The sequence below is a fragment of the Anopheles marshallii genome, chromosome 3, assembly GCF_943734725.1.
Source record: "Anopheles marshallii chromosome 3, idAnoMarsDA_429_01, whole genome shotgun sequence".
NCBI classification, from domain to species: Eukaryota; Metazoa; Arthropoda; class Insecta; order Diptera; family Culicidae; genus Anopheles; species Anopheles marshallii.
The window spans coordinates 20,287,613-20,305,475 of NC_071327.1; the positions used below are offsets into that span (position 1 = coordinate 20,287,613).

General features: G+C 45.9%; 1 protein-coding gene across 1 annotated transcript; it reads left to right on the forward strand.

The window, feature by feature from the left end:
• The first annotated feature begins 386 nt into the window (after positions 1 to 386).
• LOC128714037 (protein drumstick) lies at positions 387 to 2,609 on the forward strand. Its single transcript, XM_053808914.1, has 2 exons — positions 387 to 607; positions 2,585 to 2,609. The coding sequence occupies exons 1-2, from the start codon at positions 387 to 389 to the stop codon at positions 2,607 to 2,609; spliced, it is 246 nt and encodes an 81-aa protein (XP_053664889.1).
• Positions 2,610 to 17,863: the final 15,254 nt, after the last annotated feature.

Genomic DNA, 17,863 nt, shown 5'->3' on the forward strand with positions numbered 1-17,863 from the left:
ACCGTGTGGACACTCACCGGGGAAACAGGCAATTGTGTGCTGCAATTTAGATAAAACCCCGCACCAATTTTGCGGACTGGCCTCTGCGCTTAATGACCCCATCATCTATTTACGTTCACCGGTAGTTTATCTCGTTTTTAATGCTTCCTTCCCTTTCCGCCGTAGGTATTAATCATCCGCACCAAGTTTGTGGCCACCCGGTTTACACCCGTCCTGGCACGTAGCGATAGCAGCGGCCTATTCCACCCGCACCAGACACGTTGTCAGCATCACTCGGCGTCCATCTCGGAGCCCACCAGCGCAGGAACCGGACAGCCGGAGCACCGGAGCACCCGAGCACCGGTAAAGAATTCATTTAGATTTGACGCGCAGCAACACACGCCACCATGTTTGCGGTAATGCGTATTGACAACGACGACCGTAGGGCCGACTTCCGTCGCAAGATGCGACCAAAGTGCGAATTCGTCTGCAAGTACTGCCAGCGGCGCTTCACCAAACCGTACAACCTGATGATCCACGAGCGCACGCACAAAAGCCCGGAGGTGACGTTCTCCTGCGAGGTTTGCGGCAAATACTTCAAGCGGCAGGATAACCTACGCTCGCACAGGTAAGCTCCGCAGTGACGTGTTGTAGCGATCTTTGCTCAAGTATAGACGAATATCATGCCACGATTGGATAGACTTCGAAAGCAATATCTTATCGATCAAGCTGTTGGAAGATCACCGATCCGGTGGTCCGTGCGTTTGTGCCCGAAAGTCTTCCACAACCAACCCGCACTGGTTCCACGCGACCGAAGGAACGATTCGGTGAAGAGAAACACGAAAAGTGTTTGTGGCCGCAATGCGTGTTAGCGGGCCTGTTAGCGTTTCTGTTTGCTTCCCAATTCGGGCGCTCGTTTCGGCTGGTTCTCATCGACTTTAAGCCCGATCGGTCGGTTTTTGTTTGGACGCGTGTTTGCGGTGTGTCAATATTGACGCTGTTGTACGGATTATTTGGAAAACATACACATCCTCTGGACGTGATCGGTTTTTTTTTTCTCCAAGCCGCAAGCTCTCGACCGAACCATGGGTGAGGATCACATCGATAGCGCGTGGATGCGGTGAAACGTCCTGAAACGTTTGCAGAACCGGCTGCCTTGGCGGATTCGTTATCGGTGCAGCGCCCCGTTTGACTGGGCAGTGCTGTTGGGATGGGATTTTTTCGACGAAACGGTGTTAGCGACACCGCCAGTCTCTTCCGGTTGTGTGTCTCATTGTGTGGCCACATTTGGGACGGCGGATGGAGAGGAAGGGAAAAAAGGCCCGCGGTAAACTTCAAACGATTCGGGCAGAGGTTATCTACGAGTGCGGTCGCTTATCAGTGCCCGAGCCTTTATGACCTTACACCATTACCTTCGGCGTGTCGGCACTTGTCGGATCGCATTTGTTTGAGGTTAATATTTGGCCAGGGTGTCAGTTGCCCCTCGCACCGGCCCGCTTCCTTCACGCGCAGGCAGATCTGATGTGAAGAAAGTGACGGCTGGCTACGATTAAGCAATCGGACAGTTAATAATCTCGTACCTGGGGCGATTGTTCGAACGGCTCATTCAAGCAATCGGGACGTTTCATTCATTTATTATTCATTCATCACGTCACACCGCGGTGCGGGGTGAAACGTGCGCATCGGCTCGGTGATTGTCTAGCATCGGTGCAAGAGTTCTATCCGCCGAGCCCGGAGTTTACGGAGCTTTTTTTTTTTTTGCTCGGGGCTTAACTTCTAATGCCCCCAACTAGGTGGCTGTCTCTAGGAGCGCTGCCAGCTGACAAGCGACCGTGAGGGTGAGCGGCCAACGAAATAGAGCTATAAAACGCACCGTTGATAAGTTACGACCAAACATATCGTATGTCAGTGTTCGTCCACATTCAACCGTACAAGGTTAGCGCGGCAAAACGATATGCTGACTGATTTACATAAAACAATTCTATTTCGCAGTTCCGTTGTACCCGTTGGTGGTGGAGCCTCCTTTTGTCGAAAGGAAAGTTACTGTTTGATGTATTGTTGGCTAAAGAATTTTAACTTAATTTGAAGAGTTAAGCACCAAAGAAGAGCCTTAGTTTCCGTTTCAGTTGGTTTTTGTCTTGTGTTGTCCGCCGGGTTCGGTTTGTCCGGAAGAATTCGAAGGCACTCGGGAATGTTGGGCACTGCAGGAGGATGTAAAGATGGGATCTTTTTCTCACGCTTCTTGATCGTCCTTGGCAACGCTTGATCACAGCGGCGTGGTCCACTGTCAGCTGTGTTGCTTTGGCGTTGTGTGTCGTGTCGTGTCAAACGGCATCGCTAGTTGATGTTGGATGTAACATGATCGGGTATTCGCTCGTGGCAGATAAAATAATTGGTGTGATTTCTCTATTGTTGTTCATTGTTGTTGTTTTGACCTGTGTTTAACATGTTTAACGGTTGAAGGCACAATAAATGTACATCAGTATTAAATTTCATTTGATTTAGTTAATAAACACTTTAGTAATAAAATGTTTCTTTTCTTTCTTCTTTTCGTTTCCTTCCCTTTTGCTCTTCTCTTTTGTTTCTTTCTCCCTCTCACACACAGATGCAGTCAATGTATTTGGCGGTAAGCACTATTTGACAAAACCTTCCTCCGATGTACACTCATTTACTTGCAAAAAAAAAAAACACATACCTATTACACGACAATACACTTATATAAAACTCAAGTAAAACGCAACCAATCAACCAACATTAAACTTCTAAAAGTAAATCCAACAAAACAAATGGGTGATGGAGAATATATAAATATCGTATAGATAGCAAACAAACAACAACAACAACAAAAAAAAAACAAGCAACAAACAACAAAACAAACAAAACACACAAAAGCGTGATGGCGGACAGAGAGTATACATACATTGTGCAACATCAGAGCAAAAAAACCAAACAACTTAACAGGAGTTCGTAGTGAAAATGCGGCGCGGGAATAGAAATAGACGTGTAACACCATCGCCGGCACTTGAGCTAAGCAAAGCCCCAACCCACTGAGTCATTACAATCGAAAATCTGTATCGCAAAGAAGCAGAACATAAGCAGAATGCCTGGCAGTTCGACATGACCGAACAGAAAACGCACGTCCATAAAGAAAAGAAAAGTACGCACAAACATTTTCTTTGAATCTCCCAGTAGAAACGAGTGTGAAAAGCGATTGATCGCGACTTTGCCTCGATCGCGCGCCTGTGTATGCGTACGTGCGTGTGTGTTCGTAGCTTCGCGGTGATCAATGTTTGCTTCTTCAGGGCTCCCGTTGCAAAAGCGAAAGTGCAACAAACATGTAACATGGTTTTAGAAGTCGCACTTATTTAACAAAACAAATCGAAAAAGGACAAACATAACGCCAGGGAGCGCAGTGGTAGTCGGGCCGATATAGTCATGTGAGAATTGTGGCGAGTTCGGTACACTGTACACGTGCGGTGAGTGGCATACGTTTGCGGCAAAACGCAACTCTTAATAAGCATATCAGCGAAGGAACAATGGAGTGACTGGTAATGAGAAGAAAATCCCCCCCGAAGAGCCGTGGTGTTTAACGCGATAGAAGTGAAAAGAGAAGAAAAGAGCGTTAAAAATATATAAAAGATATGATTAGAACAGCAATCAGAAGACACGATCCAATGGTAACGTAAGCATAACTGTTCTGCGATAATTGTCTGTTTATGTTTAAGCGATAATCACCATTTTCCCTGCAACAAAACCTTTCCCCCCCGATTGTTTGTCATTTGTTGGAATTCCAGACTGCTTTCATTGTAACGTCCATGTCGTCGAAAAGCAAATCATTTTCGCAGTTATGTTTATTTGCCTAGCGCCTGCTCCGCTCAGTCACTTCTCATGCCAAATGTTGTTTGACCTTCAAAATTGTCGAATAAGTTCCTTACCGTCGTGATGTTGCGATAATCTCCCCACACCGAAATTGTTGTTAATCCATCCTGATTTTTTTTATTTGTTTTCAAACTCTATGCCACCCTTTTCGCCATCCTGCGCTACAAGACAGACTTTCCATCACCAGGTCCCACGCTGATCAAAACCGCATTCACTGTGGGCAATTTCCCCGCGAACGGGGACCAAACGGAGAACCCGGGGAGCGCGTTAAAATTGCAATGACTCAAGAGATATGTTTCGGCCCAACCCAAAAGTGACACACACACCCACACACACGAATACTTACACGCACACAACCACACCACAATCATCGATAAGAATGTGCATCTCACCGGTAGAATTGTTTCGCCATGAAATCTCACATTGCGTGTTGAAACAATTGCGATCGGTCGGGTGCGATGTTTTCGGAATAATCTAATGCTTTCAAAATTTTACCACTCACAAGACACCTCCCGAGAGGGATTAACAAAACAAGCACGCACCGGGGAACACTAGCACGGGGAGTTTCGGTCTCAAAATTGTTTCTACTATTAGTGTGCTAAGATTTATTTTTGTGATATAGTTTGGTATCATCGACGTACCCGGGCTGGTGTTCCTGGTGGCACCGTGTGACTTTGATAATGGCAGGTGGACAGATAACAAAACTGACCGCAGACACCGCAGATGACGCAACCCTCACTACCGCACGTTCACACGACGCAACGCAAAATTTGTTAAGCTGAACCTTTACTAAAGTAACAAATTCACAAAACTTCACCGTAGTTTTCGATGCAAAATTACCCGATCTAACCCAGACAAGTCCTTCTTTATATCCTTCTTGCCTAGTCGTACAACTTCCGTTCCGATCCATTGCAGGGGTTTTCGAATTAAAGTGAAAATCTTGAAGGATTTTCTGAATTCTTTTCAAGTTGAAGTGGACTGTGTGGAGGAAAGATATGAAAGTTTTACTATTGTTGAATTAGTTTTTCAAAATAATTTTAATTTTGTACCAAACTTTCTCAACCTAACACACCTGTCAGTTCTGTCATGTCATGTCACATCTGTCATGTTGTCATAGCAACTAGATAGCTGTGAGGAGTGTGGCAGTTGAGAATGGTTTTGAACAGAATCGATTTCAGCTGTGAAAAGTCTGAACAAAAATAGAAACAAATCCTCGCTCTCCTCTGCATCTTCTACCTCTACTCGAAAAGAAATGACAACAAACTTCCTTACTACTCTACCGCAAAAAATCCTCACCCAATTGCTCGTCCAGACATGTCCTTTCCCGAGATTCCCTTTACTGCTTAATTGTTTTGCACCAAATTTAGTAGTTCTACTTGCCTAATACCGAATAATGTATTATTCTGCTGTATTGGTACTGATTGGCTTTCGTTTATCTAATTGTGAGGAGTTTACGTACATGGTACTTAGTTTTTATCCTACACCTATTTCTCTCTCTCTCTTCCGTTTGATCCTTCAACCAAATCAAAAACAAAACAAAAAAAAACGCTCCATAGCAAAACAAAATCACCATTATCTGTTTTTTCGTATTTTTTTCTTTCTTTTTTTTCTTTTTTCCCCAACAAAAACAAAACAACAACGGACAGATCCATCCATATGGATAGGACAATGAACGGTAACAACAATCGAGCATACTGAGTTTCGGCGGATTTTGCTTTTTTGCTTGTGTCTGTTTTATTATTTTCCGTGTTTTTTTTTTTACTTTGTTTCTCGTACCCCATTTACGTTTTCGCAACGCAAACACGATGCATATTATGATTTCGCCCATTTATGTTTTCAAACACGCACACAAAAAAGCTACAATGTAATACTTTATTTTTATTTTATAATATTATTATCATTATATTATTATATTATTATTATTATTATATTAATTAATGCAGGCATAAATATTTGTACGCGCGAAGGGAATATGTGCATCGATTTGAAAGCATACAAACGCACACTAGGAACAGAATCAGAAATACCATAAACGATCACGAAATGATAGGTGAGTGCGTCCATCCGGTGGAAGCTAGGTAGGGGAGCAGGTTTTGCATAAGTTATTTAAAAGCAGTGCACATTTGCAGGGCATGCGAACACTTACGTTGCATCCAGTTACGGTTTATATGTGTATAAAATATTCCTTTTTTCATAAAGTAAGCTGAAGTAACCCTGCCCATGATATGTGGCGGGAAGGAGGAAATGTGTTTTAGTGATGTCATCAGCGCTAGCAAAGACGGCACGCCGAAGAATGCAACACACGGTCCCGTGTTTGCATCTGTACATACCTTACGCAATGTGACCCAATCAAAATTACGACTAAAAGGAAGAAATCAAATTTTAAACAAAATAAAAAGGAAAACAAAAATGCGAAACCTCATATAAGCACACAATCAAAAGCAATTACACTAAGTTTAAAACCCTCATGCGTGAAGAGCAACCGCTTGTGTTTTTTTCTAAATTGACCTATTTAAGATGTATTACTAATTTATGCTTATACGAATGTGTGCGGCAAAGAAGAAATGAATTGAAACAGAAGCAAGTGATTCGCATGTTTGCTTAAAAAAGCAATTTCTGAGCACAACCCTATCCCAGTTATGATGATTGTTGAGCCCTTTTTGTGAGCCGGCAGTAGGAAAGTAAGCGTTTGGCTATCCCGTAGCATGATTACATCGCAAATTCGGACGGCGCTTTTCCGCTAATGCAATTGCCAATTTGATTTATCTTCCGTTTTACACACGCTGCTAAAACCACACAGATAGCATGTTTTTGGTAGGTTGCGATTCCGTCTCGACGCACGATGCGTCCATTCGAATAACGTCGCTAAACTTGTCCCCATTCGGATCACACGCCTAACCGATCGACTAATGGGCATTGTATTGTGGTGTACGAGGTGCGATGTGATTTGTTTCCCCCATCCCCCCCACAACATCAACAGCTGGTTGCTGAGATTGGTTGTGATTGATGTGAGAGAATCATCGAAACGTTTATCTGCGGCCCAAGGTGATCACCGATAAACGCGAGGGAACAAAATTTGATTTGCATCACAATGCTGGAGCCGACATTAGCCCGACTCGTTTAGCGGGTGAAGAAAGGATCCTGTCAGCGGATTATTAACTGCTTTCGTCGTTCTTGCGCGGTGCGATCGCTCGAAATAGAGAGAACGATAGAAAAGAGACGTAACAAATTGTTTGCGCTACAGCAACGCCACCAAACAATGCCCGCCCGCACCGGTTGATTCATCATTCGCATAATGCCATGTGGAAACCTTTTCCCTCTGCTTGATAGGTTTCCTTTTTTTTTTCTTCTTCGGTTATGTACGCTAATCATGTCGTAAATCAGTTACATTAGCAACTGTGGATGGAAGTGTGGGATGTGTTCTGCTTTGGTAAATAGATTTTTCTTTGCTTACTTCTCTTATTTGTTGGTGTATTACCCGAAAAGAGCAATTCTCTTGCGGTGTCAAACAGCTTTTACTTCCCGTGTTTTTTTTTTTTAATTTCATTTTCTGTTCGAGTGACCCCCGGAAGTTACTCTTTTATTATTTTGTTTAGACTAATACGTTAAAACCGCGCTTAGAATAGATTCTAGTCTGCTGTAATTATGTTAGTGGCCCAGAAGTCAGCACAGGAAGAGTGAAAAGTAGTTTCGAGAGTGACGACAAAACGAACGATAACTTGTGGCTTCACAATCCTGGAAACAAAAACTAAATACATAAGAATGCTCCGAAAAGGTGCCAAATTAACGCTTAAACGCACACACTGCTACGCCTTTCCAACGTTCAGCTTCAGAACCGGACACATCCGCTACCTACTCGAGCTTAGCGCTACCCAGTGAGGAATTGTAATACCGCACAGCTTACACCCAACACGGTGTAGATTCGCACCGTACGACAGACCGGAACAGAATCGATCGAATATTCGAATACTCGAAGCATTGAAGAGCAAACAAAAAAAAAATAACGAGAGAAATAAGCTCCACTTCACATGTTAGCAAATAGGTTTTGTGTGTGAAAGTTCGAGTGTAAAGCAAAAAAAAAACAAATCAATACAAATGGCGTCAGATTCGGGTGAGGATGGGAAGTGGATTCAATCATACGTGTAATAATGCATTGCAACACAATTTTGAATATTATTAGCAACAGTAAAGAGGTGGCGTAGTATGCCGTGAAAATGAAGATTGTGCTGTGTTTGTTTATATTTGACTGATAATAAGCAATATGATGACATTCGTTTTGATTTTTAAAGGTAAGTGTTTTCGGGAATGTTTTTTTATGATATTAGTTAAAATGTTTTAAATGCTTTGTACTACAACTTTTCATAAAATTAAACTCCCTTCCTGTTGCTTTTCCATTTGTCGGTGAGTATCAGATCGGTTTCGCGCTTTGTGTCCGATTTGCCTGATATGCATGGAGCTCCTGCGGAAAGACTAGCCATGTATAGCCGCTTCCAACAAAGCTTCTTGAAAAGCAATTTACAAACGAAAATCGCGTCACAGCTTGAGCTCTTTGCGCAAAATCTCAATAATCATAACATAAATATTTTCCCGTTTATACGGCTGTTCCATATCCTCTGAACGCGCTCTTTTCCACCCCAGTTGGGTTCCATTCATGGTGGAGCTTCGGTACCAGAAAATCATAACCCAAGCGGTTTTTTTTTGTCTACCTTTTACGTTGCCACTGAAGCTGCACGAATGCTCCATGCTCCGTGTGTCATTGGAGAATTTTGGGCTGGTGGCTGGAAGTCAGCTTAAATTAGATTCCATCGGAACCATATTTCATCCCGCATACCGGCACCGGATGTGGCCGCTAACAGACGGACGGCGACCGACTGGAGTATTTCGATGAATGAATTCCAAGATAAACGGTATTTTAAACGGATTCGTGGAAATTGCAATACCGCATGATGGGTGTTGTGTTGGGAATTAAGCTAATTTTGTTCTTATTTTTTTTATTAATTCTTAACAAGTGGAAGCGGTGGTTCATGTTTTTTTTATGAATGAAATAAAGTGCTAATCATTAACTAAGTGTGGTTTAAGTCACTCCGCTTAGTGGGTTATTTTTTGAGCGAATTGTCGTACTTGCTCTACCTTCAAAATAAGGATATTTATTTCGAGAAAAAAAACAGCTTTTTACACCTTCCCAGAATGACCCAGAGTGTCGTAAAACATTCTTTCCCTTATACAGCGAAAGCTAACGAAAGACTGCATGCGTTCCAAGCGACGAACCTGCACCGACGAGTCACAACATCATAAATTACGACCGTTGCGTTCAAACCGTTTGACGAATAGTGTCGTTCTTAAGCTCGCCTGCTGACAGCGAGCGAGATGTCTTGCTTTATCTCCACATTCATCTTCACTTTATTAACCGTAGCGAATGTGCACTTCGTATAATTCATACATTTTGAATGCAACTCTATGAATGCCACATTCAACGTGCAGTCCCGCCACGTATGACCCCATACAGTGATAAGGCTTTTGTTTCATGTCGTCAAAGCCAAAACCCCGTGAATTGCATTCTAAGATTGCTACCGTATTTCGAGACGGGCAGGGAAATTGAGTGTGCTTTAGTGGCGGGTCTCCCGCCGTGTTTGTTTCGGGAACTTCAATTCGATGTGCACAGTAAGCATCAACAGCACGGGAGCGAAGGAACGCAAGCTGCGTGTGTCGGGATGAAATTGATTTGTTTTGCCAAAGCACGACCCACAATAATGGGGTGAGTTTGAGGTGGGTTTGTGTGAGTTTTACCGAGAAAAAGTAACAATTGTACATAATTTATACTTTTTGAATCGGTATCTTTCTATACAAGAAGAAGCAAGACATATTTTTTTCGCTGTAACAATCGTGCTTCAACGTACTTTTTGCTTACTCTGATAGATATCTTAACCCTGCTTAAGTGCAAAGGACTTGCTAAGCACAACTGGGACAGAAAATGTTACGCTATGATGATACATCACATTCCTTTGAGAGGGCGTCATTTTCAGCATTCGCTGGGCGTGATTTATGGTGAATGGAATGTTGAAGAGCCATATCTGTTAAATCGGTGGCATAAAACCGTGCTGTGACATGTAGTGCATAAAAGGCGATCGTTACTTAGTCACACGCTTGAATAATTGTGACAACGCAGCAGAACGGTATGGTTGACTCACGGGAAAACGTGGAACCCAGTGATGAAAACCCACAAACCATCCGAACCATCCGGTGGAGGAAGGATCATGATGATTGAAGCTCGCACTTTGCCCCGGCCGGGTTATGATCCGGCAAACTCATCGCGATGGAATTTAGCTGACCAATCGAACCGAGTACGCCACTCGCCGTGTGAGTTGCATCTCACCCGGCATGATCGAGTCTGGTGCTTGTGCTGATGGAAGCTGATGGGAAACGATCGCACGCGGGCTTATAAATGTATGAGTAGCATAAGTGATCGGTTCGTTTTTCCCCCTTTTTTTTTGGACTAACCCCCTTGTACCCGCTAATGCCGGATCGTACCGATTGATCCGCCGAATTCTGGTGCCGGAACGCGGGATGCTCTGTCACTGTGCGCGAGAGACCGAGAGATGACCGTGCGCGAGCGACGCAACTGTCAGCTGTCGGCAAATGCCGTGCCGAGCCGTGAAGTCTATTCAACCGGTGCCGGGTGCTCCGAGTGATCAAGTACCTAGTGCAGTGTAACCGATGCGGCCGCAGGACGACGAGCGGGGACGGGCGGCTAAGCGCTAAGCGTGGCGTTGTCGAGTATCGCTTACAGGCTCGTTCCGCGCTACACTACAAAGTGGAAGTGTGATAAAATAACACACCAACGGTCGGACGCTGCTCTTGACGAGCAAGACGAGTGCGCTCGCGCGCTCGACACTTTCACGGCAAGACGCATACCCATGGGCCGGTGTTAATATTCCAGCATAAGTGGCCACCACGGACGGCAAAGCGATACAGGTAAGCGATACCCCTATCGCCGCGATCGTTGTGCGCCACACAGCTCGATCAAACGTCCGTCCGCGTTCGACCAACAAACAAAAAAACCCTCCCCAATACGAGATATCGGGTTCGTTTCTCATCCGCTCGTTGAGATCTTTCGCGTTTGATATCGTCACTCAACCCAACGGTGGGCATCTCCGCATAGGGCATCCCTTTTTTTGCCGTGGTCAATGTGTTAATATTTCTATTATTAAAAATGACACACGATGACCAATCGGGCGATCAAACGGGCGATCAACAGCGTCATCATTCGGGTTCGTGCGCGCCTCATTGTTTTGTTAGGTGGTTTTGATCGTGGTTGTTGTGCTTGTTTGTGGTTGTTTGTTAGGTGATCGATCGATCAGCTTCGACGCGCTTGATCGCTTTTCAGGCTGGCCTTTTCATCTTGCACCGACACGAGCGAGGGGAGCGAGGGTGGGAAGCGTTGGGAGTTGTTACAATGTTTAGCCAAAATAATAATAAGAAATACTACTCTCGAGCCGGGCGAAGGTTGGGTGACGGGTGGGTGACGGTTGGGTGACGGTTGGGTGACGGGCAGTAAAACGGCCCTCATTGGGCGACTTTTCTCACGCGTCGTGCGCCACTCGTCGCCCTGTCGGAGTATGCATACCCGTATGCGACTTTCATAATCGCTCACAACCAGAAGATCGTCAGTGATCTTCACCTTCAAAACGCACCAAGAACAATCTTTGTCGATCGTGGTTTTAGGGCAATCTTGACTCATCGCAAAAAAAAATGGGATCACGCTACAAGGCCCCGTCTGATCACAATCAGCCAAACAGCTTCTCAAGACCGGAGGGGGGTGAACTATCTTACTCGAATCAAGACATCAGGATCGGCGATCGCTTCATCTGGTATTACTCACTCACGCAAGCAGTTCCCGGGTCGCCCGTTATTTGTCTCCGCTTTGCGCTTCCAAGTAATCGTCCGAAGCGCTGCGCTACCGGCTGGGTGGTGTCAAGGAATTAGCTAAAAATCTGCTACTCTGCATTTCGACGCCGACTACCAGATCCGGGTGCCGTTTCAGAGAAGGGTAAGGTAGTCCCAAGATTACTCGTTAAGATTGGTAGTGATTAATAATTTCGTTGATTTCTGTTCTGCGATACCCGGACCGATCCACCGACCGGCGAGACACGACATTTCTACGGGGAAGCACTTGCACGTTAATGATCCGGCCAACTGGGGAGGGATGGCGAGAAACGTACCGGGAAAGTGATTAAGTTGGCCGCGAGAGCGAGCGGATAGAGGACAGACAAATTCGCCGAAGGTAGAGCAATTCTGTGCTCAGGGAGTTATACCCCCTCCTCACCCCTCCATCTCTCCCCGCCATAGTAAGGAGAGATAAACGTTGTTTGGTCGAACTGAATTTGTTTATCTTTCCCGTCACGTTCTGGTTCGTTTTTTTTGTTTTCGCCTTTCGCCACGGCTTTTCGGACAAATGAATGGATGAGCATGAAGGCTGCGATATCTGGGACGGTAGCCTAAATGATAAAGATCAAATCGGGCTGATATGGTAATAAATAGCCGGAGGACGGCCAGTTGCGATGCAATGTGGTAGCAACCATTTGCTGGATGCCAGATTTACAAACAAAGCGGACAGATAGCGTGCTCAGAGTACAGCATCATGTTGGAAGTTTTCTTGGAAACTATTTTCCAAACTAGCTGCACATGAACCGTGCAGCCTTCTAGCAGTTGGTGGATGGTTAATTAACTATCCATTCGATAACGAGCAATGATGATTGCGCAAAAAAGGTCCGGCGGGTGACTTCCAACAGATTTCCGGGAACTCACTCCCCAAAGCTGGGCTTTAGCTTCGGAAGCCGGCGATGCTTCCGTTCGCGTCGGTTGATCCAGTTCCCCTTATGGCCCGATGGATGCAAGTGCAAGACGAAACGCCATGAAAACGCCCGTAACAGGAAGACCCTTTCGGCGGGTTGGAGATTAATTTTTCTCGGCTGCCTGATCCTTCCGGGGGTTTGTGCTCCAAGATTTAAGATCTTACGCGGTAGACAACTGGATGATTAACAGTTTTGCGTCCGCCAGCAGAAGGTTGGAATGAATTTCCACCGTGCGGCCCGGCCACGGGCTTGCACGATCGAGAGGCTGGAGATTGCTACCGAATGAGTTGACTGAAGCGCTCAGTGCTGAATTATGATGCGGGAAATTAATTACCAGTAGCGCCGGAACCGTAGCAACGAGGCGCTCCCGGGCGCAACCTCTCGGTGAGAAGTAAATTGAAAATGACGCATTGGTCTTATTATAAAGTAATCTGCTTCGTTAAGCCGCACACAGTTTGGTGGCTTTGAAGGATGCTACTAACTTTGTTGCTATGGTGCGCATGGTGGAGCTCTGGTGGGCGGAATTACAAAGACCGGTGCCGAATTCAATCATGGTGCATGAATTCGGGTGCAGATGTTTCTGAATGGGTCTGAGAGAGATTTATTCAGAAGCATACACACACACACACACCGATTTGATGAGTAGCCCTGTGTAATGGGGCGTAATGCAATTAAGTAAGTAAGACTTTGTTACATCCGCTAACCGGATATGAGCTCGGCTAAGGTCCAGCAAGCTGTTTCAAGTCTTTCTTCTGCGTCATGATATCAAAGGGGGCACAAATAATCTCAAACTGTGTGTTTCAAGCTCAAAATTTATTCTTATACGTACCAGAGATGACCAATCCGCAGCGACAAGCGTCCGATAGGAATCTTCTGCATTCAGATCGGTGGACGTAATTTGATGCGTAACCACTTCTGAATCATTACCATCATATATGAGTTGATCAGGAAGCGGTTCAAATTTCGTCCATACGCTGCTCGGGTGCCCGCAATACGGTACGGCCATAAGTTATTGAAGATCTCTGCATATCATGAATACGGAAACCCCAAACGCTGTTAGACATCTTCCATCAACCCACCGTGCCACGGGCATTCCCGAGTAGCCAATTAACTTCTAAAAGCTTACATAACCTCCTCGCCCAACGCGACGGTGGCCGTCTGACGATCGGTGAAGTCTCTTCCTTTTTTTTTATTATGGAGGAGTTTAAAATTATTATTATCCACATCTTTATTCGACGGTTCCATTTTTTTTCACCCCTCGTGTTCTACCGACTGTCTTTCGATTGTCCCACACCGGGGATGGTCTTGTTGCTGCTGTGGTCTGTTTACCAGTGCCCAGCGAAAAGGTGTCCCATAAAGATGGCCGAAGCCTTTTTCTTCTGTTCAAACAAGTTTCCGTCGCGCGGGAGGTATGTGTTCCCGCAAACATTGCGCACCGGTCTCCGGCAGTAGTAACGCCACCCCGGTGCAAGCCACCTTGGCCGCACATTATCGTACCGGGGGTGAGGGAATCATCACAAGCACTGACTCCTCTCCAAAAAGCGAACAACACAGGCAAAACAAAAACAAAGCCACCAAAATGGGCACCATACCGTCCACAGCGAACGGTTTTCTGTATCAAATTTCAAGTACGATACCAATTTTAATATTTTATAATCCCCGAAACATATAATTTTTGACATTTTAATAATATATCTCTCGCTCCGGGGCTGTCATATTCGGTCGCGCCATATGCGAGTCCCGGGCAACATTAGAGCGTGCCGGGAACGGTCCAAAAAACCTCCGCCAGCCGGCAACCGTATCGGATCACCCGGTTAGATTCGGAAGGGAATGTGGGGACCTGGCGACTAGACCAAACCCCGGGCAAACGGGATCGTGAAGGAAGCGATGGGCAAACGGGGATTGATATTGAGAACGATCGCAGCCGGAGACATAAATTTCGCACCCGAAATCTTCGCCGGGAATGGAAACAAAAAACCAACTCCCGCTCCTCTGCACGAAACAAAGCTGAAGCTTCCGGATGATGCATGAGTGGCGTTTTCCAGTGGAGACTAACGCACAGACAAAATGGGGAAGAATGGGAAGGAAGGGTAGTCCGGGGTTTTGAGGATGGCCGTGCTGACGAATACGAAAATGAGACCCTCCATGCATAATTTGGCTACTATTTTGATAAATTAATTTATACAATCCGTGATGCGGTCCATCCGGTTTGGAGCTCAGGGGTGGCATTGTCGTCTTCTGTCTCCATTCATTGAAGTTTATTCGTAGCTCTAGTTATATTTCCTTTTATTTTATGTTCCATTTTTTTTTACTAGAACCTTCTAGAGTAGAGTTAGTCCTTGTAAGTAAATTTGTAAGTTGAACATTAAATAAAGCGTCATCAGTAGCATCTATTATTGCAGACATTAAAGAGCCATGTTTTGGGGAAACAACGGTTAGAAATCAAAGAATGTCTACTGCTCAAAAACATGTCCTTTTCAAACTTTATTTTACAGCCAGCTCAGATCGAATATTGGACAATAAATTTCAAATCATTATCATCCGGTGGGATGGCACTCCGGTGAGTACTTCGCCAGCCTCCACTTTAAAAACACCCCAGTTGGGGCACCCAAAACACAAAAAAAAACAATACCCCAACAACAAACAATTTGAAGCGAACGAGTAGCAGAAGCAAAGCGCGTAAAGATCGCGACAGTACGGCACGATACACAACAAGCAAATGCACAGCACCTTATGGTTTCGTTCGAAGGTTTGGTAATCTAATATTTATAGATCCAATTATGACCCGGTGCACGGGATACTGGCCCGCGGGGCACAATTTCCTCGCGGGGGCGCAACATACGGCACCATACGGTGGTCCGAATGTCGCATTCCCCCGTGGGCTGTGATTGTGACGTTTTTTTCTTTTTTGTCCCTCCCCGTACGACAAAAGCCGTGGTGCCCACCTGTGGTGCCGGCGGCGTTGTCCAGCAGCGATTTGTAATTGTCACTTGAATGGAGATTGCGTGGATAGCGAAAGAGACGAACCCGATCGGTTTCGGTGTATGGGGATCTATTAACGCGGGTGCGCATTGTGATGGTTGCGTCGGGTTTCGGGGGTTGGGTGAACGTTTGCGCTAGGATTGCTGTTGCGCTTCCCCGTCTTTCCCCGTTTGCCAGTGCGATTGTGTATGCCGTAGGAGCGAACCCACTTAGGCACCTTCCCGGGTCAGTAACAGCAGCTAGCAGCAGCAGCAGCAGCAGCAGCTCGCAGTAGAGTAGCAAATGATAATTTATACTTCTGATTCATTCCCGCTAATTGTGGAGCCATCTTCGGGACGATTAATAGCGATTGATGCCCCGCCGGTTGGCTGTTTTGAAATTATAATTATGAATAATATTTCTCTCCCCTTCGCCGAAATGCCATCCTTTTCCCACTCGCTGCCGGTGGTTGTCCTACGTTTGTGTGGCTTTTTTTTTTTTGTTGATCTCGGAGGATTTTAGCATAATTTATGAACGGTGGAAACTTCTGTTTGTGACGATGATATCAAAGGGGAGGAGGGACTGGTGGGGAGGTTAGATTGGGAATGTTGTTAGCTTTGCGTTGGCTACGCTGCAAAAGCAGCAATGGCCGAACGCCTCCGGGGATGAAATGAACCAGATCGTCGGGGCAGTTTTTTCTCTTTGTTTTCCATTTTCCGATCCACATGAGGTTTTGGGTGGATGAATAAAAAAAAACATCAATAAGCGCCGCTGCTTAGGATCCACCGGATTTTTAATTCCTAACCAACCCACCAACACAATGGAGCGAAGGAGATAGAGATCGGGAGAAAGAGCGCTAGAAGTGGTGTTTTGGTTACGGCTTATTCAAATTCAAATCGATACCGAGAATGGGAGGGAGCAAAAAAAATAAAACACATCGAAAAATACAATCAGCTCCCAAAATTAGCCAACAAGAAAGGAAAGAATGCGCTCGATTATTGGATCAAATGGGGGCTGGCGAATCGAACGGCATCGATTTCAAATTAATCTTCACCGAAACGATTCAATTATCTTGACTACTTAAACGGATTAAATCCGGCACGGTGCGAGACTAGTTGCAGATGAGCTGCTCGTTAGTGGCCGGTTGCGTTGCGTCCTGGTTTGTCAACATTTAAGCGCAGTTGCTGAGTTATGACGTGTGGATGCCAACGGCAGATGCTTTGGACAGACGATTTGATAACATTAAAAACTTCTTTTGTACAACGCAGCAAAACAAATATCGTTGGCAGTAAAAAGTTTCGGTGTGAAAATCGACACCCGATCGTAATCGTAGGTTCCCACCGGCGTTTATATAAGAAAAAAAAAACAACCACATCCAGCCTGCTACTTAGCAGCACATTAATTCGCATGCGGACGCGATCGGTCCTGCGCCCGATCGCCGACCCGCTGATCGAACGATCGAACCGATACGCGTACCGACACCGCAGTGATTGGGACCGTGTGGCTTGTCTCGGGGCCGATCGCGTTGTCACTTCATTGACGACATTCGCCGGCAAACGCGGGGACCTGATTAATGATCGGTCTTGCTGTTGGGCGTAGCAGCGCCCGGGCGCGTTCACGTGTTGCACCGAAAGCGTGAGCATGGCAGCCCACATCGACCCAGCTGTGCGGTGTGGCAGCGGGTGTCAACGAATTGACTTATCGTCACGCGTCTTCACTTCGTCGTTCGGGGCCCGGTTCCGGAACCGATTCACGACCACGAACCCCCCGTAGCGGGGGGTTTTTGTCGCCGTATGGGTCTCTGCCCACGGTGGGTCGCGAGCCGCATCGTACCGGGTCGGGGTCGCAAAAGGGCAAAGGGAGAGCCCTACAGGTGAGCGTCCGCCCGCCTTTTGCCGTGTTTGGCCCCTTCGTCGTGGTCGAGGCGTTTCAAACAAAATTATCTAGATCGGTATCGGTACGGCCATTTCGAATGACAAATCGCTGACAATAAGCGACGAGCTGGGGTATGGTTGGTTTTCCTTTGCTTTTGCTTTTACGATCAAACCCGTCCATCCCATCCCATCCGGCCGGCCGGTGTTGCAGGGTCGGTTCTGGTGCTGGAGGCTTCCATCCGATTGCAAGAACATTAGCGGCTCAATATGGATGCCCGGAATGTTTTGATCAGCGGAGCGTGATTGGTGTGGAATGTA